At 39.0% G+C, this 26,255-nt stretch overlaps 1 protein-coding gene across 14 annotated transcripts in view; it reads right to left on the bottom strand.

Moving 5' to 3' along the window:
* The window catches only part of PTPRK (protein tyrosine phosphatase receptor type K), a 504,015-nt gene extending 478,741 nt beyond the window's left edge, over window positions 1-25,274 (bottom strand). For 11 of the 14 annotated variants that reach the window (XM_074333554.2, XM_074333555.2, XM_019729444.3 and 8 more), the window contains exon 1: window positions 24,953-25,261. In XM_074333554.2, the coding sequence (XP_074189655.1) occupies window positions 24,953-25,049 (97 nt within the window). In that variant the 5' untranslated portion in view covers window positions 25,050-25,261. Of the gene's footprint in view, window positions 1-24,952 lie in introns of all 14 variants that reach the window. The other 3 variants (XM_019729449.3, XM_019729452.3, XM_074333559.2) reach the window with 2 other exon arrangements.
* Window positions 25,275-26,255: the final 981 nt, after the last annotated feature.

The raw sequence follows: 26,255 nt of genomic DNA, 5'->3' as shown, positions 1-26,255 counted from the left end.
TCAGGATTATGTGCTGATAAAGAATGCGGAAAGAATGTTTATGAGGAAGCAGACAAAAGCAGCCTAACTCCCAAGTAGCCACACTTGGCAGCTGTAATGTAATGTAAAATGTAAATTGTAAACCAATAATTTCCAATTATTTAACCTGCGGTCTGTCAATTCCCGAGCTGGAAAACTGTGATGGCAACATCAGATTAATTTATACAGTCTCAAGTACTTATATGAACACCAAAATAAATCATCAAAATAAACATTAGGCTTACATTAATATGTAATTTTTTTTTCTCTTGTTACTTTTTCAATCACCCTTTATAATCCTCGCCAGGGCTCTGTGTGCCACAAACATGATGGACGCAGATAAGAATGGCAGATCGCAGCAAGAACAAGGGTAGCAAAAATTACCACAATCACAGGATGCTACAAGCTCAGGCTACGAGGAAACTAGCAGTCCAAACATTAAACCAGGCAGAGTTCTAAGTGATGAAGTTTTCTCTGGGAACTGATTCACTAATGTTTCCAATTTAACATAATCTTCTAATTGTGGAAGTCCTATCTGATATCACTCCTCTGCCTAAAATCCTTCAATGTCATCAGGTTGGCTCCAAGATAAAGTCCATGTTCCATGGCAGAGGACCCAAGGGTTTTATGATCTAACAAACTGCTTTATTTCTGAACCCTTCACAGGCTGCTCTCTCTGCCTAGAGAAACCTCACTGGCTCCCTCTTACCCTTCTAATTCCTGTATATCTTTAGATCTCAAAGCTAGAATCACTTCCTAGGTAAACTCCACCTAGCTACCCTCAATGAATTTGCCTCTTCAGTGTGTTACCACGATGCCAAAACCTAACACTATCACAGAACTGACCATAGGGTTACACTGTAAATACGTAAGCCACTCCCCTATCTTCATTTCAACACTCCAAAGGTAAGACAACACACCAGCCTACTCATCTATGACGCTTTTCCCAAATTTTCCAGGTAGAGCCCAGTTCCTCCCCCATCCATCTTCTCTCAGCACTTCCTTCCTAAGAGTTATAATGTCACCAGCATGTCCATTTCTCTCAACAGACCGAAGCTCCTGCATGGCAGAGTCTAAACAGAACCCAACGTGGTAGGGTGCCTAGCATACACTAGCTGCATAACCCATTTATTGTCATTTTTAATGGTCAATGAATAGAGTAGCTACCAGAACATGCTATTTGACGAATTTGCTTGAGGTTTTATAGACTTGCTTTTATGTTGAGGTTCATCATAGCCATTTTTCAAAAGGATAGAATTTAATTTAGTTAGATATCATATTTAAAAAACAAAGTCAGTTGCAGTCTGGTAGGTTTTGACAAAAATTCCTCTTCAAAATATATCCCTTCAAATGAGCATATTATACTTTGTATAAGACTCAGGAAGTTTTCTGATCAGCCAGAACAGTGTGTAAATAAGGAACAACTTTGAAAGTGCTGCCCAACACCTGAATCACTCAGCAGGAGCCCAAGAGCAAGAAAACACTTTTGTTTCCCAGCAAGAGGAGTGGAAACGGATGGTTAGAGCCAAACACAATGGTACACAGAAACAACAAAACAAGAAGGGAAAAAAAAAGATTTATCTTGACTCTTTAGGAAAGAAAATAAATTATTACAGCTTTCAATGAAGTGGCACCATGCTGTCATGCAATCCAAAAGTGTTTTATAATCTGCCCATGTTTTCTAGTAAACATTTCCGAAAGAGCCTGAAACTTGATTTATGTGTGTGAAAGGGAATTACAGCACACCTCCTACACTTTACAATTCACATTAAAACTGCCATAATGCCCTCAAAGTATGTGGGGGAAAATAAGAGTTGAATTCCTATTTTTCTGGCTTTAGTAAGCAGCCAAATGTTAAAATCTTTGCTATTCTCACACACTCAGAAAAAAATTCTGTTCTCAACCTTCTAATGCATCCATTTTCTAATACAACCCATTAAAAAAACAATTAAAATTTTTTTCTTCTAAAAGAAACTGTGCATATGTGGATGGGTGGGTGCATACAAATACTTATTAATGTACTCATCTATATTCTAAATAAGAAAAAGTTAACTCGGGAGGAACCTCAAAAATAGTAAAGCTTATCATTCAATGAAGCTAAATATAAATCAATATAGCTAAGATCCCAGTTGTTTGGAACTGCAATAGGTAACTTTAAATGACTAAGTTCTCAACATACACACATATACTTATACATATACCTTATACTTATACATATACACATACCTTAAATCATAACAGAAAGGGAAACAATTTGAAAAATAAGAATATTCCATCATGATGCTAAAGCAGAATTATGCCGGGGAAAAGTAACATACAAATTTGTTTTTAAATTCTCACAGAGGCAAAGGTCCAAAAAATCCAACTTCAACGTTCCCTAGCTTGGTAAATGTTACGGTTCAAACCAAAGGTGTTTAGGCAGCTTCTCTCATCCTTACTAAGTCTCCACAAATCTATCAACAAACGCTATCATTCTTACCTTCAAAATACCTCTCCTACTTGTCCACTTCTCTCCCATCCTGCCCTCATCCAGACTACTACCATGCCTCACATAGATTATAAAGATCCCCTCCTAAAGGGCTCACCAAAATCCATTGGCGCCCTCCACACCATTTTTCCCACTGTGCTGAGTGACCCTTATAAAATGAAAATGTGATCATGTCTTTCTCCCTCTTTGGTTCCACTTCTTCCTTATAATAAAATCCTCAGTTACTTATAGCTAAGCTCCTCTTCACAGTCTCCTCTCCAACCATGGAGGGCTTCTGTCAGTTGCTACAATCCATTTTCTCTCCAGTCTTCGTGCCTTCATGCAAGTTGTGCTCTTTGCCTAGAATCTTCTGCCCAGCTTTCTTCACATAAAGAATTCCTGCTCACTCTTTGGTTCTCAATGACTCCAACGCAAGGGCAATCTTCCTGAGACACTGTTTCTAATCCTCTATATTTATGGTACTTTACAAACTTCTGATTACTAAATTTTTTATAAGTATCTATTTAACACCTGTCTATCTTAGACTGTAAGAAACATGATGAAAGATCCCTGATGAAGAGGACCATGTCCTCAGTCCCTAAAGCATGCCGTAGTGATGGCACTCAATGTATATTTAAAGATTCATTAAGAGTGTCATCCAAAATCATGGGAGAAAATACAGGCCTAATGAGGAAGTCTCATCTGAGATTCCAGCAATGTGATAGTTAGGAAGAAATGTGATAGTAAAAAAATAAAAAAATAAAAGAAAAAAAAAATCCAAAATCTTGAGGTAGAAAAATGGGAAAGACAGAGATGGAGGCTAGTATTAAAACTCTGTCCAGTAATGTGGGCAACAGAGAATATTAATTATTAAATTCTACCTATGGTTGTTATATACTTTATCTCTTAAGAAGTTTATCATATATTTCCTATTCTGGAAGTTTTTAGCTAACTGCTATACATACAGTGAGTATTTAATAAATTACTTTTTAATATAAAATATTAAGCCAAAATGAAAGTAACTTAAATGTCATTTAGGATCTTGGGATTTGAGATCTGCTCCAGATTTAATCCTTACCTGGTCCAGGAGGGTAAGAAAGACAGCAATCTTTGAAATAATGTAACTTCCATCAGCTTGACCATTCGTAACAACATATGCAGCCCTTTAAAATTATCACCCCCCTGTGAAATTCGTTATCTTCTAAACCAATAAACATTGTATAAAACAACTCTAACTGCTTCTAGATGTATACAAAGCTTAAGTGTTATACAAGGTATGACAGCGAACTAATGATAATGTAATGAGATATTTTTTGGTGTGGCTTGTGGAATTGTTCTCACTTTAGAATAAAATTCTTTACAAACAGAGAAGACTAGTTTCCCTCAGAAAATTTTACTCAGAAAATGTTTATAGCGCTTGGCATCACGGTAAACCAGGAAGGCTAAAGTGGCTCTGGAATCAGTAAAACATTAAAGGTAACAAACATTAGGTTACTTATAAACTAAAAGGAATGACATTCAAAAAAGACAACAAAATAACTAGCCATAACCCTCCCACATACACAATAGCATGTTATTTTATCACTTGTAAAATTGCCATATATCAATGGTGAAAATTGGAGATCACTAAGTTCTACCAGCAGTTAGGTTTTCACTCAAGATACAAAGTAAACATGGAAGTGCCACTCAATAGCAGAACACTAATCTTAATATTACTAGTTTTAAGATGCCAGGGAATGATGGAAATAACATTAAACTCCCTTTTTAAATACTTTTAATTTAATTAGCCCCGGCTATATATGAAAAGAATCATTTTAATTCAAACTACACAGAAATAAAATTGCTGTAAATACTTGAGATGTTTATCTTGCTTTGAAATGAGTAAATGTAAAATTTTACACGTAATCAAGTAAATATCAAAATGATGGTCAGACATTTAAATACTTCTGCTTTCTTGTTTTGGCTGAATCCTTCCTATTTCCCCTCCTTTATTTCTTACTCCATCTCCCACATTCTCTCCCAATATTAACAGCCTTGTTCTCTTAGTTTGGATCTAAAGTTGAAGTGACTGTCCCTTATCAGAGTTTTTGTTTGTTGGTTGGTTGTTGTTTTTTTGTTTTTGTTTTTGTTTTTTTCCTGTTAGATGTAGCTAACATATGAACAGTAAAAATCTCATTAACTGGAGGGGGAATGTGGTGAGTCTGTGAATCATTTCAAAATCTGAATTGCAGAACACTTTAAAAGAATATGTTTTCTTATACTTTGAAGTATTTTTCTAACAATGAGTGTTTTTTAACATTTTGACTGACAAGTCCTCTAGAGAATTTCTCTCATGAATAGGTATGGATGCTTTGCTAGTAGCACACTGTTTATATCTGAAAGTGTGAAAACGTAAAACAATTCGTTCTCTCAAAAGCTGAAAATAAATCCCCTGAAACTATGGTCATCCTATTTCCTTAACACTCTCTTTTCTTTCAAGTTGTTAAAAGATAAATCCCAGCCTAGCGTCCATTCCAAGAATCCTAACTTCCAAACTTCAGGCACATGCCGGTGTCAAAACATGTAGTCTTCTCAATCTGGGTTCCTAGATCAGGAGGGGCCTCCAGACTTCCCCTCCCTGCAGGGGCCCAGGAAATCTACCTGTGGGGATTTCTTTGAGCAACCTCAGCACTTGGAAGTTCGCAGGCTCTTCCTGATCCTTCCAACCCACTGGGGAGACATTTACACAGTTCAATAAACAACACTTGGCAAAGAGCCTTCCTCTACCTGATTTGCATCCCAATATCCTCTTCTGCTTTTAGGAAGAGGGACGAAAGGGCCATGGGAACAGAGGTATCAATGCTCTGCTGTCCAGATAACTGCATTGTTCCTCTAAATGCTGAGAAATGTTTGATCATAATAGTCTTCATAACTCGAAACCTTCATGATGTGTAAGGAATTATGAGGTTATGCCATACTGACATACAAAATGCAAAACATATCTACATTTTTATCATTATATCTTGGAATTCAGCCACAGAATAAACATGGAATAAAAAACATACCTTAAGTTTGGCTGCGTGACCACATAGATAGGAAGATAAAATGACTGAAAGAATGACAGAAAGAAGACTGGCAGCAGATAGCTACTTTGCTAGATATGTTTATTTATTGAAATGCCTCCATGCACAAGTTTTACAATAAATTTTGCATTTGCTTTTTGTTCCTTTGTGGTTGTTTTTAAGTCTTGGATAGCTTTTCATTCAGTATTTTTTTTAGATATTCTACTATCACCATGGCTATTTCAATTATTTTTGAATCAAGTTGTTATTTTTACATAGTGTTATTTTGTTTCATTTAAAATTAAGATACAGGTTTATTTGAAGACAAATGTGAATAATGAATTTGTACAGGTATGTCCAAAGTACATTTGACTTTCTGTTGTTTTGTCAAGAGCAACACCAAAATAGGAAGAGTAAATATAAATAAAAAACATAGCTTATCTATTCACCATCACATCCTCTCATAAACAAGAAACAAAACACTCAAAGGAGTGATCTCCACTTAGAAAACAGTGAATTGTAGACTTTTGAGTTTGACAAATACTTTAAAAGGCACTTAATCCAACCATCTTTGGTCAAACCTGGTGATCAGTGTTTGAAGAACCAAGGAACAAATCATTATAATAATAATAATAATGTTACATTTGTATAGCCTCTTCAAGGTTGAAATAGCATATTCACAGAAATTACCTTATTTGATCCTGTAAATAGGATGGTAGTGGCATTATTTCCACTTTGATGATAAGGAGGGAGGCTCAGGTCAATTAAATCCCTCATTTACCAAATTAAGCAAACCCTGCGCTCTTTATAATACACCAGAAATTCCACAACATAATAGCTGAAGAATGATCTTGGAGTTTATGAACTGTGTGACCTTCGGCACATCAAAGACCTTGAGTTATTTCATAGGACTGTAGTGAACATTATGTGAAAAAGTGTAGTGTCTTTCCTGCTTTTTCCATCAGACCCACAATGAGATAGTCATTTCACATTGACTGAGTACACAGAGACATAAAAAGATATACGTATAAATCTATGTAATTAAAACCAAGGTTTCAGGAAACAGTACTTCTTCTATGAGATGCTTCTTATTTTTACTATTGTTGTTTTATAGTCTCTTCTATTTCATGTTTTTTTAAACCAGTTGCTACCTACTGAATTGAATTCAGTACCTACAAAATGTGTGGTTACATGCAGTTTGAAAATACTGAGCTGATACTTAGCTCAGTGCTACACCCAGTAAACACTAAAATGTTAGCTATTGAAAATACTTTTTTTTAATGTCACTATAGGTTAGTGACTCTAAAACACACACACACACACACACACACACACACACACACATGTTTTATATCCATTGAAATCAGCCTAGAAAGATATATAAACAGCCCAGAAAAAATATATACCAATGGCTTCAGTTTCTGATGAAGAACAGGGTAAAATCCTGATGCTCACCATTGTTGTGTCATGTCATTAGGCTTCAATGAAGAAGTGACTAAACATTGTGAGAAATGAATTACAGATCTTAATCAAGCCCTGCTAAATAAACAGTTGAGATACAAAGGAATACAAAGCCTAAGTTGTCTTTCAAAAACAGATGCTCTAAAATCTGTTGTCCTGGGTAATACAATCATGTGATTACCTCAAAATTGGGAGGCAATCACATGATTACCCTGGGGGGTGGGAGGTCCTTTCATTTCAATCACTGTGGTCAGTATTGATAAGCTTTCCAGCCTTATGATTTACAATATACCTAGCATAATTAACTCCTTGATGATGCTTAGCTAATTCATCCATCATTCTGAATATCAACTAATTGCTATAGTATTATAGGCATAAAAGTAAAAGATTGAGTTTAAAGTCTACTGATCCCAGGTCATACAGCAGAAATTGATAATATAAAGTAAATCTCTGGGAGTTTATATTAACATAGGACTCTTTCTTATAACCATATTTAAGTACAGAAAAACAGAACTTCCAGTCAATTTACTACCATAATTTTATTAATACTAAGTAATATTTGTCTTTATCTCTTCTCCCACCTATTTCAAGGAAGAGAGACCACAAATTGAGGAGAATTAAAATCTGTATTTTGTTTTCAACAGATTGGGTAAATTTTGTAATGGAATCTAAATTGTAAAGTTTGGAATGCTTCCAAATTCTTGAAATTGTTCTTATGAGGAAAGATAAGATTTTTTTCCACAGATATGAAATGAAAGAGTTTATGTAAGATATGCAGAGAAAAAATCATAGAGAGATAAATCAATTTTGCCAATAGGTCACTTGTGGACTTTTCAGCACTTTGTCATTTATTATTCAACTCGATTAACACAAACACACACTCATGCACACACACTCCTACCAAAAGGGGAAAAAAAAACATATATACACAACATATTAACGATCTGCCTATTTCAAAAATATCTTACAATATATTGCAAAGTATGGATATCTTACTTTTAGATAATAACTTTGTGGGCAGAGACTAGGGCACAAAGGGTACAGAAATTTTTAATTAGCACTGCAGGATTAACCTACAGTACATTTTTTCAGAGTATGGAATATTTTTGTCTCATAGAAATAAATGTTACCAGGGTATATGTTAAAACAACATTTACTTGTATGTGACACTGGTAGAGACTAAATAATAAATATTTTAATTCAAGTAAAATAATCAGTAGTAAATTTAGTTAACAATTGATAATTTTGGAAAATAATAAAAGATCATTAAGCCAAGAGCTCATAAATGTATAAGGAATGTTAATTTTTTTAAATATTGATTTTGTAGATGTTAATTTCATATACTCAAAAAAATCCATCAAAGCAACAATGTACAGCAGCAGAATGGGATGCAAATCCATTCACTTTCACTGACAATGTTTATTCTTCCAATATTTCTCAAATTCTGGGTGCTCTTGTGGGCCACAAAAGGTATGTTATTACAAGAATTGTATAGTAATTTTCAAGTTATATTGGCTGGAAGCCCACCACCTACTGCGTAATATTCTGGAAAAGATGGTGCTTAGCTTAAAAGGGTACATAATTCAAAGGCCTTTAGAAGCTTAGTCTTTAAATAGACTTAGCAGGGATCTAAGTAAACAGCCCTTAAGGAGAGCTTAACTACTCACACCAACACCTAAGACCGAAGATATTCATCCTGTGCTGTGAAGAAATTTGAGTTAAGCATAAAGACATTCTTCTTCTTGGGACTTTTCCTGAGATTACGTTCTGTAATGGATGCTCCAAAAGTCTTCTGACATCTACATTTTTTTTACATCTATGAACCTAAACCTTATTAATAACTAAGTCTTCCCTAGTGGATTTCAACATGGACTAGTCTTTCTCATTCTAAATCCTGCTCCATTGGAAGATTGTTATAGAAGAGCCCATAATAAAGACAGGACCCCTCACACCCATCTGCAAGATTACAATGCATTGAGGTGTGCTGGATGGAGCCAGTTTATACCAGCTCCTGACCGTCAACTGTTAAAATATTCAGTAATTGTAACAGTTGAGGTGCTTGTTCATCACAACCTTTGTTAAAAACTCGATTATAAAATTTACATTTGAATAGATTATATGAATACTTAAAACAGAGGTATTGACTTAAAAGTCATCACTTCTTAATTGTTTTACTACATTTACCATAACTATATTATAGCCTATTCTTGAGGTTATGTAGTTCTCTTACATTGCTATGGTGGAATTACTATACAATAGTGTGTTACTTCACATCTCTTCCCAGCTCTGTTCAATGATATCACATTGGTAATTTGAAATCAGCAATGATATCGTGAGGACAGTGGGAGTATTTACATGGTAGAAATTGGCAAATTCTAAAACCGGAACTTTGGTGGGTTTTTTTTTTTTTTTTTTTTTTTGAACAGTCAATGGTTAAACATTTCCCACCATCACCATTCCTTACTAATTTTTCCATGAGCACTGTGTACCCATTCTTGGGAATTTTGTCGCTGATGGGCTTCTGATTCAGAAAGGCCTAACTAATCACACCAGCAGTGAGTGACTGTCCTTTCCCCATATTCTGACGGTACACCTCATATTGTACCCCAACTAGTCTGTGAGGTCCTTGAGGGCAGGGATTTACTGAACTTTTTCATCTGTTTGCCCTGTGTGCTCAACATACAGCCTGTCAGAAAATGGACACCCGTTAAATACAGGCAAACCTCAGGTACTGCGAGTTCAGTTCCAGATCATCACGACGGAGTATCGCAATAAAGCGAGTCACAATCATTTTGCTGGTGGTAGATCCTGCCTTCACTGTGTAAACCACCACCAACTGTGAAGCACAAAATATGCCTGTACTTGGTGAACTTCACCGAATTAACGTGAAAGGAATGAGACAAGCTGTCATACACATCTTATTGAATGAAGAGGCCACTAGCTCACCAGCCTCTCTAACAGGGATGCTAATCAATCATACGAATGCACAAATCAATGTTGCCTGCCCCAACAAGGTATTGCCAGAAAGAAAGTGCTAATAATTTAGACTGGTATCACCTATTTTAACAAGCTCAAAACCATATCATATTTGACATGCTATCATCAAAGTTCAAGTCTATTGCCATAATGTACAGAATACATATATCATTGTCATTGTTCACATAAAAGACAATGCTTGATGCAGCTGTAATCCCAACAACAGATGGGGGTTGTCAACAACAATAAGTCTGCACTGCAAAGAAACCCCTTACTGCTTTGAAGGCACTGGTACCTGAAAAGGTAAATTCTGATATGACATCCTGCCCCTCCTTTCTCCCGTCCCATTTACTTAACTATATTTGAAAGAAACATGAGACACCTTTAATAAAATTGCATGCTTTTCTAAAATGTGTTGGCAACTGGGGAATTTTGTGGTATAATTATGAGTGAGTGATGGGGGTCGGTAGATTGCTTCTATCTACTAGTATGCTGACTCCAAACTCTGAGCAAACTGCTGAGAGACTAGGAAAGATCTTACATAGATCCTTAGATGAATAGCGTGTATCTGTCGGAAATTCAAAGCACTGCCCATAAATTCCTGTATCTGAGAAAGGAATGAACAACAGCCCTCAAAGCTATTCCCAGGGCTCACCTTGGATCTGCATTCCTGATAAGGAGGGGCAAAGAAAGGACACAATGTACTCTGCAGAATCTAAGAGACTGCCGTACAGTAAGGTGTCAGAGCACCTGGGTTCTTCTGGAGAGATCTGCTGTAATATTTGCTGGTTTATGGGTTTCTCCAACTCCCTCATGAGAAAGATGGGAAGCCACAGTCTGAACTACACTGTTAGAATTTATAGTTCCTGTATATATTATCAAGTTCTCAACATAAGAAATGTCCAAACCTGTAAAGAATTTAAGAGTTTGAGCCCAAAGTGATGACAATTGCCCGGAATCAAGATCTAAAATGCTCCAGAGAATAACAGCTTTGCAGTTTCTCTTATGCATTTGAAATTAAGGAGGGGATGTAAGGAAGATTACAGGAAAGTGGAAGAAAGCAAGGCAGGAATTGGATTACAGGATTATGTGCTTTCTTAAGGGTGGTTAACCCTCAGGGTTAACCGAAGTTAACCAACTTCAAGCTATTAACTTAGATGCACAAGAACAATGCACAGGACTTGTAGCCCAGTTAGGAATCCATTATTCATTACAGCAACCCTTTTTTTGTCCACAAAGTATACTGTATATTACATAGTATTTTCATTTCATACACAGGTCTGCCATACCCAATCTTTTCCTGCTTCAGTATCCTTTAGATCAGGAGTGTCCAAACTTTTTTCAACATTTTTCACCAAGGGCCATATGCGATAAAGTACACAAACAGCCGGGCCACTCATTCGAGGTGAAGTACGCATTGCCTCACCTGGTTTATTTAAGTAAACTAAATATATTTTTGGAATTTGCTGTGGGCCAATTAACAATGGATTGCGGACCGCAGTTGGCCAGCGGGCCACAGTTTTGACACCCCTGCTTTAGATATTAGTTGCAATATATGAAACGACCAGTCTGCTTCCAAATAATAACTGGATCATGATTATGGAGCCTAGAACATGCAGACCAGGTATGCATCCCCTTTTTTGAATGGTTCCATATTTAAGTTTATATGTGCTATAGAAGTTTACTAATTCTCCTTTTTATCGACTATGAACCTGGACAAATAATGTTTAAGGAGGTTTGAGTTTGCTGCCCCAAAATATGCCTCTTTGGGATATTGATTATGTTAGGCTGGTTAATTTTAAGAAATAGCAGATCTGGGAGAAGTGCTGAAAACAAAGTAGAAGTTACCTTTTGTTTTTTTAAAAAAAAAAAAAGAAAGATATTTACATTTGTAAGGGAAATCTCCATCTGTAAGGGTGTTTCTCTCAGGGTACCAGACCTGCCTCCACTAATCCAGGAGAAGGCAGGTATTTAAATCTGCATAATAATCTTACCCTTGTTTTCTAGGCTTTTTCTGGTAACCTCTCCTAACTTACTCACCACCCCCAAAATCATTTTTTGTCTATACGTAGTATTCAAGGTGATGGCTTCTGCCATTTTGGTGAGCTATTCAGTGTTCCTGGGTCTCATGTGTGTACACGAGGTAGACATGTTGTTAAACTTTCTTTTTTTTCCCTAATGTGTCTCATGTTAATTTGAATATGAATTCAGCCAGAAGAACCTTGAGGAGTAGAAGGGATTTTTTTCCTCCCCGACAGTGCACCATAAGGACAACTCCTTAAGAAAATATGTAAACTGTGGATGACAAAAGGGGTTCCACGGAAAGTAACCTCACGGGGTGATCTGATCAATTCCTAACTGGGCAGGTCATGTGGGTAGTCATGCCCCAGGCATACAACTTCTTTACTACAATTTTATTCTTTGCCCTAAGCAAGCCCTGTGCCTTGTTCTCATGCATCTAGTTAACACGCCTTTGAAATACCAGAAGTAATACTCTTCCAAGGGGGTATTAATGCTCAAGAGAGCACATAATCTTAACTATCCTTTAATCCAATCCCTCCCTTGCTTTCTCCAATCTTCCTTATAATCCCCTCCTTAATTTCAAATGCATAAAGGAAGCTGCAAAACTGTTATTCTCTGGAGCATTTGAAATCTTGCTCCCTGGCATATGTCATCAGCTTGGCTCAAATAAACTCATAAAAATTCTCTACAGGTTTGGCATTTCTTATGTCAACAAAATGGAGAGGAGCTTATGAAGACACCTGCTGCCACCACAATCACAAAGACCCATCTATATTAGTAGGAGCATCCAGACAGGATACTAAGTTGCACTGTTATGACAAACTGAATACTATAAGCACTTATTTTTAGCGAGATTCATACCTACAATGCAAAGAGGTACTCTGATGAGATCATTAACAGGAATGTTTAATTATACCTGCAGATACTTTCAAAATATTTTCGTAAGTAAAGCACATGGGAAATGGAAGATTGTTTCAATTACAGCTAGAAGAGATACAGTAAGAAGATGAAAGGGTACAGAAAATCCAAAATGTGAATGGAACATGCAATCCCTGTTGAAGTTTAGTGAGGCTAACCTCTGGATTGACTGGCAAAGAGCAACCCTGCAAGTGAGCTAACAGTTGTCAGCCCCGTACCCCCATACCCCACATGGCCAGCCCCATACCCGACAGGGCTGGACTCGAAAAAATGCTTTTCTCTGTTGACAGTGGCTTGGGATTTAATGGATTTGAAACAACCAGGGCTAAAGAAGATTAAATATCAATAGAAACCTTAAAAAAGAAAACAAAAAAGTTATCTAGAATTCCTAGGTAAATGATGTTCTAAATGCCAATAACGCATTTACTTAGCATGTGTCAGATGCAACCAGGGCAGTGCAGGAAATCCTTTTCTCATTCTATAACCTTTGGAAAAACAACATTCTTTAGCAGTCCTGGAGGCCTGTCTTTCTTATTTGCTGCTGAATTCTAAAGGTATCATTTTGAAATCTGAGCACTGCTCCTAGGCAGGAAATTAGTCCCACTGGGATGGACACTTCTAGAAGTAATATAGATCTCACTCAACTTTCTGGTTATTTCCCCTTTTTAATCTTACTCCCACCTTAGTTTTCTTATTGTCACTGAGATTAAATCACTCCAGACGGTACGCAGGTTCATGGATGCCCAAAATTTCGTACTTCCTCCAACTTGCCTAAGATTGAATGAATTTTATTAGTGTGCCAGGCACTCTTTTAAGCACTTTAATTCATTATTCCTCAAAACACCTGGAATAGTTATTTGAATGATTCCATTTTACACTTGTGGAAAGGGGTCAGATCATGAAGCAAAAAAAATAAAATAAAATAAACAAATGTTGGAATCAGTACTCACCCTCAGACAGTGAGGTTCCAAAGTCTGTGAGCTTAAAATTATGCTATATATTCTATGAGTGTCCTTTGCTTAAAGATAAAATGGGAACAAAATGTGAGTGACTTAATCAAAACAAAGTGGTTTTGCAAATTCCTACTTTTGCAGCTTGGGTCTATGTAGTTTGTCAATTTTTATTTTGCTGAGATAGAAAATATTTGCACATCGCCCAAATTAACTCTTCTCCTTAATTCACACACTGGAAGTCATGTGGACCTCTTTTGGTACAGATATTTGAAATCTCTATTTCCTGGCAGGGCAAAGGGGTGTATTTAAATGACCATCCTGTTGCCTCCTTCAAAATAAATGGCCACAGCACCTGGAAGAGAATTTACCCTGCTTCCAGGGCGCAGGTGCAGGGGCAGTTCCAGGCTGGTCATGGTCCGCCCTGATTCCTGGCCAGTTCTCTCTACTGGTGCCTAGCCTCCCTCTCCAGTAGCTGCCCACGGCTCTGGACAGTGCGCGCCACTGAAGCAGCAGAGAGAAGGCTGATGAGAGTCAGGGCAACAGCGGCAGTTGACAAGCATCCGTAGGTCACAACAAACAGGAATCTGCAGCCAAATAACCAGGGGCTCTGCATGCGAATGCTCACGCTGTGAAGGCACATTAACACATACTGTCCTCTGTGCGGGTGCCCCCCAACCTTCCTGATCCTGTTTCCTGGGGGAGAGTGACCGTGAGCCTCCAGAAATCACATAAGCTCCCGCCTCAGCACAACTTGTTTCCACTTTGGATTATTCAACTTAGAGGAAATTCCATTTGGTGGCATTTTACTATCATTGTGGCAAATTTTTGCATTATTATTTTTTGGTAGGCTTCTAGCTTTTTGTGTGTACAGCCTTATGGTAAACCCAATGCTATGTGCACTAAAATGGCTTTGTACATAGATCTCCAAAGAAGCCCTTTGCTCTCTCTGATGTAGGCTGTTGCCAACCCCTTCACTGCATGTATCTCCTAAGTATTTAAGTGTGAGTTTAGATAAAGAAGCAACAGTGAATTCAACATTAGATAGCACTGTTTCAACCTGCCTAATATTGTCTAATGTTAGACAAATTACTACAAACTTCATCTTTCAGGAGTCACAGTTATCACACCTGACAAGGATATAACAAGTTAAAAAAAAAAAAAGTCATAGAGAAAGTAGGCAATACACAGGGAAGAAAACAATTAGCTCATCAATTGATTTAGATAACACAAAAAGGTGTGTGATAATAAACCTCCAGTGTAAGTCAATAAGCCATCCTCCAGGATCACCATCTTGCCCCTATGTTCCAGGCCAGCAGCTCTGGCCAAAGAAGGGACATTAGCAAGTGCCTAGGGATGGATGATATGGTGATCTAAACTGGCACAGCTACATTTGGGCCCCTGGTCTTCAGTGACACCCAGCTTTCGGCCACTAGCACAGACGGGTATCTAACACAAGCCGATAAACCTCTCATTGTGAGAAGGGAGGCTGGGCCAACAGCTGCTACTTCTCTACATTCTATTCATTATTCAGTACCTTCTTACAGCTCCTCTTTTGAATACCCCATGTTGTTCACATATGCATTATAAAGTTAGGCAGCAGAGGTGAGAAGATCAAAATTATAAGCAAGCTCACCTTCACCTCTTGAGTTTTTCAAAATTAGTTTCCAAAGTGAAGAGTTATTAGGTTTTATTTGTGTCAATTAGTATCATTTATCACAGTGTTGGTTTCTATTAAAAATAAATAAATACATACATCCAAACACCTATCGTGCACATATGTATAAATAAATCCATCAGGATACATAAATAAGTCAGGTTTGCTTTTGGGAACATTGTTTCAGAACTTCAGAATACAAACTATAAACAATAATTATCTATATAAGTTACCATTAAGCAAAACAATGTATATGTTGTAACAGTGACCTATGAATCGAAATATTGAGCTTGATCTCAAATTCTTCCAAGCGGTATGACTTTGGGCAAATTATATCAAAAGAAGAAATATCAGTTTATAAGGTCCAACTTAGCACTCAAAAGTTCTGTCAATTTTTAATGTTGGACTTAAATACTGAGGCCCAAAAAAAGTACTAATAGAAAATTTTAAAAATATATACATGCTTTAAAGCAGGGCTTAAAGGGGAAAACCAAAAAGAAAAAAAGAAAAAGAAAAAAAACCTCCCTAAATTATGAACAACTGATCTGCAATGTACACAAACCTAGCTGGTGCAATTTGCCTTTCCTCTTCCTCCTCCACCTACTTCCCCTTAGAGACTAAGGCTTAGACGACCGTGTCTTCCTGATGCCACAACCTAGTGGTCCAGAGCAGGGAACCATGTGATCCAGCTGTCTTTTCCCCACCGCCTGTTTTCTTCCTCTCAGAAGGATCATAAATACACACACAGGTAGCACTGCCCTCTGTTTGCTTTGACTGTAGTCGGTTGCCTTTCCAGAACCCAATCCCCTAGTACCTGTTGACAACTGATGATTTGATCCACAGTCCCCCTATCAGTCTGTGTGATCTGATTGGGGACCTAGGGCTCAACCCAGAATCCTAGTGAACTAAGCCAATTAGCAAACTTCCCCTCAGTCAGAGACTTTTGATTCAGGGGTTGGACACGGGATTCACTGAATCTAATCAGAGTGGACCGCAGGGCTTTTCAGGGGCAATCAGCACATAAGTTCACGTTTTCCTAACAGACTAAAACCTGGGATCTTGTGACATGAGAGCTGCTGAAGCTACCTTGTCTGTACATATGGGGCCCAAGAACAAAGGTCCTGGAGCGCCCCAGAGCTAGCTAGGTTGAGCAGGCACAGACATATCATATCAAAGGAATTATGTGAACTCCTAAGTGAAGCTCCACCTGAACTGTCATTGGAAGAGAGAATAAATTCCTTTTTTGTTGCAACCAGTCTCGGTTGCATTTTCTGCCAATATGTGACCCCCCCAAAATGTCTAAAAATTGCTACATGTGTGTATTATTCAATAATGCACCTTGGCTCTACCAGTTCCTCACACACTGTCACCTAAGGCAAGTTATTGCTTAACCTCTCTTGGCCTCAAGCTGCAAAATGAAAGTAACTTCAATCTTAAAGATTATCTTGAGAATTTAAAATTATGTAAACCATTGGTCATAAGGCCTGGAGGGTCATAGGCACTTAGCAAATAGCAGTTCCTATTGTTGTTTTTGCAATTGCCTTAGAACTATCTCTCCTCTCCAATGGGCACCAGAATCAGTGAGCCTAATTATTGCTGATAGGGATAAAAGTAGAACTAGTATAAAAGGCAAGCTCTAGAATTTGAAATGAAATTAGAAAAAGAAGAGTCAAAGCCTTCAACTCTGAAGCTCTTGAAGACGTGTGGAAGTACCTTTCAGAGTTTCTCTCCATCAATGAGACATCTTCCTTTAAACACCAGTGCCTATATTAGGTAAATGTGGAAATCACTGATTTGTAGTTTATTTATCCATCCAGAACTATTGATTTTGTATTTCAAACAATACAGGTTAAGCAGACTTTCGATTACAGTATCAAATATATAGAGAATTATGCTCAGTATTATTACCCGAAACTCCAGCTCCCGATATCACAATACAACCAACTCTTATGAGTTAACATTAATTTATTCTTCTTGGTTTTTTATTAGTCTCTGCCATAACCATGTCATTATGCCAGTATTTTCTGAATCACTAGTGAATGGCAAAAACAAATATAGCAGCCATGATTTAATCAGAGACTTCACTGTTGAAACAGCCAGCAAAAGTCGACACATTTAGAATAGTAAATGGATAACAAAACACACTTACAGGCTCATTAATAAGAAGGCAATTAGGTCTTCTGGGAAAATTCATTTCCTAAAAACTGCTAAAGCAAGCTATAAAATGCAAGTAAAATTGTGTTTTGACATGAAGAGTGTGCACTGTCTATGACATCATCATTTTTCTCTTGAGAAAACTGACAAGGATCTCAGTTCTTACATATGAATACAAAAGATCGTAAAAAGAACCCCAGTGATATTTAATGTAGTCTATCTAACTCCCATTCACTATGTTTGACTGTCCTATAAACGAGCTCCTTACTACAAAGATCCTTAAATTACCCTTAGAAGAAAACGAGAAATACAAAACAAGAAATTGCTGCTACTAGTATTGTCATAGGAAATACTATCTCCTGTATTGACATATCAATATGCTAAGTAAAAATGACTGGTATGAATCTTGTTTGGTCCCTCAGGCAATATGTTTACCTTTAAATATTCTTATACAACACTATCCATAACCCAAACTATTTAGCCTCATTTTTATTATGAAAATATTTATTTCAAAATTGTGAGTATTCTTTTAAAAAAAAAGACCTATATGATATTGCTTTGATGTGTCTGGGGTGTTAAATTACAGTTAAGTAAATACTGATCAGAAATACGATCCCAAGGAAATTCATTTCATGTTATAATTAATCCTTTCACAATACTTAGAATGCTACAGTAAAGTGCATGTGGCAATTATTTTCAAGCTGGTTTTTGTTTGCTTGTTTGTTTTGTTTTTTTGTCCTAGAGCAGTGTTCCTCAAAATTAAATGTTCAGGCAAATCACCTGGAGATTTTGCTAAACTGCAGACCCTGAGTCAGTCCATCTGGGTGGGCTCTGAGAGTAACCACAAAATCATCACAAGTTTCCAAGTGTTGCTGATGCTGCTGATCCACGGACAGCAATTCAAGTTGCAAAATTCTAGGGCACCTTGCATGTGAGGGATCCAACGAGCATGACATAATCAGCCATCAAGCCCTAGATGGGCAGGGAGCGCCTTAGTTCCTCTCTGCTCTCAAATTTGCTAAGGCGAATCACCTCTCCTATCAAGGAGCTGAGACCAGCCTGCCACTTTCACAGCTGCTAAGTACTAACCCCACTGCCTAAGGAGGCTTAGGGGTATTTCTGTAGCTGGTCAGCTGTTGCCCTGGATGGAGCTTGGAGAACCAGCCTACAATCAGCCAGTTAAAGAGCAGGCTGCATTGTGGAGGGTTTATATAAATAGACACAAATCTGGAGGAAGATTTATTATGTTCTCATTAGAAGTATAGTATAGTACAATGTATTGTATACTACATAATTCTTTTCCATTTCAGTTTCTTCACCTATAAAATAAAGAAAATAATTATCTATTTTCAATACTCTTCTCAAGAATAAAAGTTATAGGGGTTTAACCTCATCTCTAGATGTTCTTAGCTTCCTTGTCACCTGACCTTTTGGACAATGATATTCCATCATTGTTAAGGTGTGTATGTGTGTGTACATATTTGCACCTTTCAGCTTTCCCAACAAAATTAATGCAAACAATAAACTCAACAATTTTATTTGGCTTTATTTCTGAGTTCCTCTTATGAAAATAATTTCTAGAGTGGTGCCTGGAGTAGGATTCAGCTAGAACTGCCCTGTTCATCTTTGTTATTAACAGCGCTCTACAATCTTATAAAGTGGAAACATGGATTATTTCATTAAGGACTACTTAATTTGCTCCTAAAACAATTACAAGTGACAAAATAAGCCACTTGTAATTTTTATGGATTATCAAGTCACAGAGGAGAATGCCAAAAAACACAGCCAGAGTTAAGTGGGGAAATGGCAACGTTCCACATCAGGATCAATGCGATCCTTCTATCCCAGGCCCGAGGCTCTCCCGGAGCCTCAACCATCTGACAAGCCTCACAAAACTAAGTGTTTTTTAATTATGGAATTTCAGTCTTATTACTAGAATATTAACTGCAATCAAAAGAATTCCCCCAAGAATACCACAGGAAAGAAAATATATCTCTCACAACAGAATCTCCATGGAACTCATAAAACCTTTTATGTGGAACCATGTTTCTTCTTTAAGAACATTTTCCATAACACACATTTCCACTAAGATGGAGTTTGAGGTTTGTAAACTATCTACCCCTGGAGCTCACACTGACATCAAACATTCATACATAGTTTTTTTAGAAGTTTTCCAAAGCATAGCTGTGTATAACTTATCTCACTCAGCTCAAAATATCAGCTAATGTAGTACTCAAAATGTCTATTCCTATTTACAAAAAGGAACTTAAACTTTCTCTTCCATTCAGAGATATAGCGGTATAAGCACAAATAAATATTGTGTGACGTTAAAAGATTATTTCATGGATTTGAAAGTTTCTGGCTTTAATCAAAATAAAAACTAGCCTGACTGATCTACATACTTAGTCTTCAAATACCAGTTTAAGACATGATGCCAAAATATCATCATTTAGTAACTACGACAAGCAGCATGAGTTTTGATGAAAAAACCAAGTCATGTTCAAAAGCAATTATAACCTTTTTAGGCCAAGAGAAACACCATTTGATAAAGGAACACAAACCAGATACATATGATCAAAGAGTACAGTCTGAGAGGAATACACAAAGGGAAAGTTTTAGAAATGAATGTGGTTGGACAAAGGCAAAGGATGAGTCTAATAAACAAGTCAAAAATACAGCTTTTTTTCTTCTTTGGAAAATTAAAGATCAAACACACACACTCACACACAGGCACACACAAACTCCCAAGTGTTCTTTGTTTTTTCTGTAAGAACAATCTGTAAACTCTCTTGATGTTTCCTGCTCTCAGTCTTCCAGAATTCCTCTTCCGGCCCACATGAAGAGCACACAGGGGAAATGGGACACCGTGGGAGAGATGAGGACAGCATTTGTCATGCATCTGAGTAGCAGATCCATATTTAAATAGCATGACTTACACTGTTTTTAATACCACACCTTAAGCAGACCTAGAAGAGTGCATTTCAAAGTATTAGAAGGCAACCACATGGTCTGTCTACATAGGACCACATTACATGAATTACATTTTTTTTAAAGGCCATAAAAACATGTAGTAAACTATCATTGCTAGAACTATGAGATTTGGTGGGAGGATTGGTGTTTGCGCTGGGTAGGGGTCAAGTCATTATTTCCAGGTTTTCAGAACATGTCCAGCAATAAAAGATACTTGGTGAAAACAAAAAGGTTGTGATTTTGTGTATGTGCATGTGGGGCTTTGTTGCTGATAGAGAGGAATGGGAAGGAGAGTGGGAGAGGGGAGGAGTGGCAGAGGGCTTGATTTATTTCTCCAATTCCCATTTATGAATACAAAGAGAAGAGCTGTCAGCAGTACACTTGCCAAAGCCCAAGCGCAGCCAGACCTGCCTCTTCCCATCTGGGTAGACCAGACACAAAATGATATCTTGCAATCTAGGAAAATCAACAGAGTCAAATATAAGGGCACTAGTGAGAGAAAAACCAGTCCTGGGAATATCCAGTTACATATCATTACTAGTGATTAGAATTTGGAGTTTTAATGAATTGAGGGACCAAGGGATTCTGGCCAATCCAAACCCGGAAACTAAAAGGCAAACCTTACAACAAGCTGTCTCTGATGTAAAGTCCTAGCAGGTAATAAGCATAAGAGAAATAATCTATTACTTCGCATACAGAGACATCAAGGCATCAGACACTAGGAAAGAGGCGCTGCTTAGATGAGTTGCAAGGTCCTCAGAAATCAAGTGAGTGCACGCTTAGTGTAACATGCCAGGGACTATATTCGAGGCAGGATCCTCAGCTGCATTTCTAGGCTCACATCATACCAGAGAGACAATAGTCCCTCTCTAGGTCATTGATAAGACTGCACCTAAAAAGCTGCATATTTTTCTCCACTCTGAGATGAAAAAGTTGAACTACCAACAGTTGAACAAACAGCTAAAGAAATTAACTTAAGCTATATTTCTTCTATAATTAGCATACTATTGAAGGAATATTAATAGTGCATAGGTTTATTAGTTCAAGTAAAGATTTGCACGACATAAGTAAAAATAAAATAAAATAAAATAAAAAAGGATAATTTCTCTCACTGTGCTAATAAAATGATGGTCTAGCCAATATGGGTTGTTTATGTTTAATACTGATTAAAATAAATGACTGGCAAAGTGAGACATACACAATCTTGAACAGCCTGTACTCACTAGGAGAGAGTGCACGGGCAAGTAAAGACTGAAGGCAAGGAATTTAGCTACCTTAATATATGATGATTACACCCCAGACAGCTGCATGATGCTTTACAATTCATGGTGCCAGTTCATGCATTATTGGATAGGATCTTTATCCAAACCAGGTGGAAAGAAAGGTCAGGATGGGTATTAACCCCATTTTACAGATGAGAAAGTTGAGTTTCCAAGTTACTTCATCTGTGACTGATTTTTGTCAGTCATCTGAGTCCTGACACAGAAAAATGTCTTACATTTTTATATCAAGAGATAACAGCTACACAATCCAGTGAATAAACTCCAGGGCATATTTGTGCTTCTATGCCTGTTTCCCCAGATATAACATGACACTGATGTAATTTTAAGTGAGAGATTAAACTGAAAGAATATAAATATAAGTTGATATTTATAGGAAGTGTGGTTTGAAAGAGGCTCCCCATGCAGCATTTTTACACTTTAACTCCAAAAACTAAGATAAAAGTCACAATGATGAAAATATTCTTAAATTTGTGGTTTAAACAAAGCAGACTACATGAGTACATATAGCAAAGATCCAACAACCCTCAATCTTCAAAAATTTGAAGGTTACTACATTAGGAACCACATGATAATATCTAAAAGTGGTAAATTGGACTAAATGGGTGTGATTTAAAAAACATATTTAACAGGTTATTTCAAAATTATGAACACATATTTGTTTTAGACTTTAAAGTGTTTTTATTTAGATTTTTTTCAAAAGAACTAAGAGTTCATTTAAAGTAGAATGTAATGGAGGGTGGCGAGGGCGGGAGGGGGGGGAACAGTAACAAGAAATACACCTCCAATCCCTGAATCCATATCTTTGCAACAAATCTTTCAAAAAAATCTGATGACAGTAGAATACCAAATGACTTAGGATAGCCAGAAAACAGATTTCTTTACAAAACAAACTTTTAATTTATGGTGAAAAGCAGATCTATAATTTGACTTTTAACTATGGAAATAAAAGTCATTCATTTCTGGGCATATATATAAGTCCTGAATGGCAAAATTTTGAGATAAAGCCTTGGGAGAACTGCATAATAGAATTGCATATTCTTTTACTTAAATATAACATAAAGTCAAATGTTTTGCTTTGTCACTAAAGAAAAGCCACGCATATTTAGTTAAATTACTTAGAACTAGATGTCTAAGAACACAATTGTTCATTAAAGATCTGAACTCCAGGGATCGGAAAAGTTCATCTGCACATTCTGCTGGAGGAAATTTATTATTTACTTGCTCGTTAAAGGGTAAATAACATTTGAAAAGAAAAAAAGGGAAGTTCCTCTATTGCTGACAATATATGCATCAGCTGTTGAGACATTAATAGTTGCAACTCTTGAATACATGTAAGTTTAATCATGCAACTGGTAGAACTCAAACTTTCAATTAACAAACTACATGCTTTTTCAAGCGTAGGTTCTCTGTGCAGATACACACTGCAGAAATCAATACTCACTCCAAGTTGCCTGCATATAATGACTTACATCAAGCCCAGTTCCAAGGCTAGTGGGCATTATACGTCAGAGATGCATGCAGTAATGCTTACTCCAGAAAGAATTAAACTGAGCCATTGTATCAGTCATTGCATGAAGCTGTTGTCCTTTGTATACATCACCTATATACATAGCTTTTCCTCTACACTCTGTATTTCATAATCTGCCTGAGTGCACAACACAAGCTGCCCCCTGAATCTGTTGTCTAACTCCTTTTATAGAGTTCTACGAGAAGGAGGGGATGAAAGGGAAATAAACACTGCTCTAGATCACAACCATTTAAGTTTATTTCCTGGAAACCGGGCAGCCAAAACAGGGAGAGAAACCGACATGTGCAAAGTAAGTTCGTTTTCCATGCCCTGCGGTCTCAGCCAGAAGCGCAGCTGTCACTTCCCCCGTCTTTTCCGACACCCCTCGGCCACCTCTGTGTCTCCATCTGCACTGAGAACCAAGGCGCTCGCCAGCCAATCTGAGCTGGGTGAATTGGCTAGAAAAGTTGTCGGGATCGGCGGGAAGCAGACAAGCGCCCGGGAGCCTGCTCCCCAGCGTCCACCTGGTGAAACTTCAGAGCCCCCAGAGGAGAGAACGAAAGAAGCAACCAAAGGGAAGGATAACAAAACTGGAAGGGAACACAGGACGGACCGAGAGACGAGGTTTCACGGACTTCTCTAAGTGGCTTCACCTAGAACCCAAGCAGTTAACACGGGAGACCGCACCGCATCCCTCCTTTTGGGTTCTCAGGGTGGGGTGGGGGGGCAGAAGTCGTTTGCAGCCCCCATCACCCAGGCCGGCTCTGGGAGCAGCTGGGCCAGCTTCGTGGTGGCTCAGCTCGAAGAACCGGCTACCACCGGGCTGATGAGGCTTCCCGGACCGGCTAGGACCGCTCGGTGTGGATCCTTAGAATCATATTTCAAAACAAGAAACACACGGAACCTGCTCCACGCAGTTCCCTGACCCTCAGGGCAAAGCCTGGAGCAGCCCAACAGTGGGGGAGGAGAAAGGGACTGGGGGAGGGACGGGGAAGTAGTTAGACAATAGTCCAGGGAGGTTATTCCCGGGACAAAAAGCACCTGGCAAAGCGCGCCGAGGTCAGACCCTTGGAGTCCCCACGTTTCTGACAATGGCTTCCCGGGGAAATTTTTTTGAACACTAGTAGCAGAGAGAAACAAGCCTGTACCGCTACCAGCAGAGTAGCCGTCCCCGGAGTCGTAACTACTTTTTCTTTCTCTTCCCCAGCGCCGTGCTGCCTGCACTGGACGCCGAAGCTACCAGTTTCCCAAGAAAAGCCATGTCTCACTCCCGCAATGCTCGGCCAGCCTGTGCCCGGAGCAAGCCTCAGAAAGGAACAATGGATCGCGAAGACAAAAGTTACCTGGTCCAAGAGACGCCCAGCCCGGGGCCCCGCGTCCCACCTGGCACAAACTCTGGGGACATCGTTCCCTGTGCCCCCTCACCTGGCTGCGAAAGCTTCCCCAAATCCTTGTCCCCGGCCCTGGCGAGGAGCCACTGCACCCCGTCGCGAGCCCGTGGCCGGAGGCAGTCGTCGGGGTCACTCACCTGCGGAGAACTGGCCTTGGGCCGATCCCAGGAGAGGCCAAGGGGAGAGGAGCAAGAGTGCCACAAAAGCAGGCAGCGCCGCTGCCGCTGTATCCATGTCGACTTTGGGAGAAGTTTCAAGCAGCTTTGCAAAGAGCTGCCGAGGGGATCGCAGCGAAATCCACGACTGAGATGACCGCCGGACCTCGCGGGATAAGGGCGGGAAGTGCACAGCTGCCCGCCAGCACTTTTCCCTTCGTAGTAGCCAAACTACGTCTGGGGAGCCCACGTCGCCGGCCGGCCGTGGCGGCAGCTCTCCATGGCTGGCCAGAGACTGCTCCTGTTAGTCAAGAGTTACTTTGCTCGGGGAGGGATGGAGGCGGAGCCGGGGGTGACGTCGTCCGGCGGGCTCCGGCGCTTCTCAGGAATGCGGGCTCGGGCGCGGCGCCGCCGCCGCCTCCTGCCGGAGAGACGCGCGCCAGTCCCGGCCGCGCGCCCCGCGCCCCTCGCCGCCTTTGTTCGCTGCGGGGCCCCGCCGCCCGCCACTGATGGAGGAGAGCCCAGGCGGGAAACGCGACCCGGCGCGGTTCGCTGTCCTGTTCCAGAAATCGGAATTTGAGATGCGAGAGTTTGGCAAGCTGTGTGGCGGGATCATAGAGGACGAGCGCAGAGAATCCCCGCTGCCCGAGAACTGGGGTCCTGGGGTTATGTTCCCGTGGTGGAGGTCCCACCGGAGCGGTGGCCGGTAGGAAGAAGGGGGACTGTAGAAACAAGCGCCCTAAGGAGACACGCGCCTACATTGATAACTCACTGTTCCTTAATCATGTAATAAAGAATAAGAACCCTTCCCCCATAAAAAAACTTATTGTTCCTTAGTTATGCAGAAATAAAACTTGAACCAAAATAAACGTCCGGTAACTTTCCAGTGGGAACAGCTGGCGTGTCTCCTTTATGGTTTATTTATCATTTGCCGAATATTTGGATTTACTCTCTACTTCACTGACTTTGCTTGTTCTGAAACCTTCCAGCCTCTTTCCACTTCTTCCCTTAGGAAAAACCTGAGAACTGCATCAGGGCTTATTATCCTTTCTTTTCACATAAGTCTGCTGGAGTAGAAAGGGTTTTTGTGTTAATAGCTATTTAAGACATACGTATTTTAAAAAGGACTTTACACCGACAATGAAAACAGCAACACATTATTTCATCCGGAGGAAAATAATGCTATACGCCTATTACTACAGTGAAGTAGTTTACAGTTTGCTACTTCTCCAGCAGCTTGAAGTGCTTTCACCATATGCCGCATTTAACTTGCTTCTTTTGAAAA

Source organism: Rhinolophus sinicus, chromosome 2 (genome assembly GCF_057876585.1).
Source record: "Rhinolophus sinicus isolate RSI-liver-muscle chromosome 2, RSI-T2T, whole genome shotgun sequence".
In the NCBI taxonomy this organism is placed as follows: domain Eukaryota; kingdom Metazoa; phylum Chordata; class Mammalia; order Chiroptera; family Rhinolophidae; genus Rhinolophus; species Rhinolophus sinicus.
The sequence above is the reverse complement of the archived record's forward strand: the minus strand, read 5'-3'. Positions and strand labels throughout refer to the sequence as shown.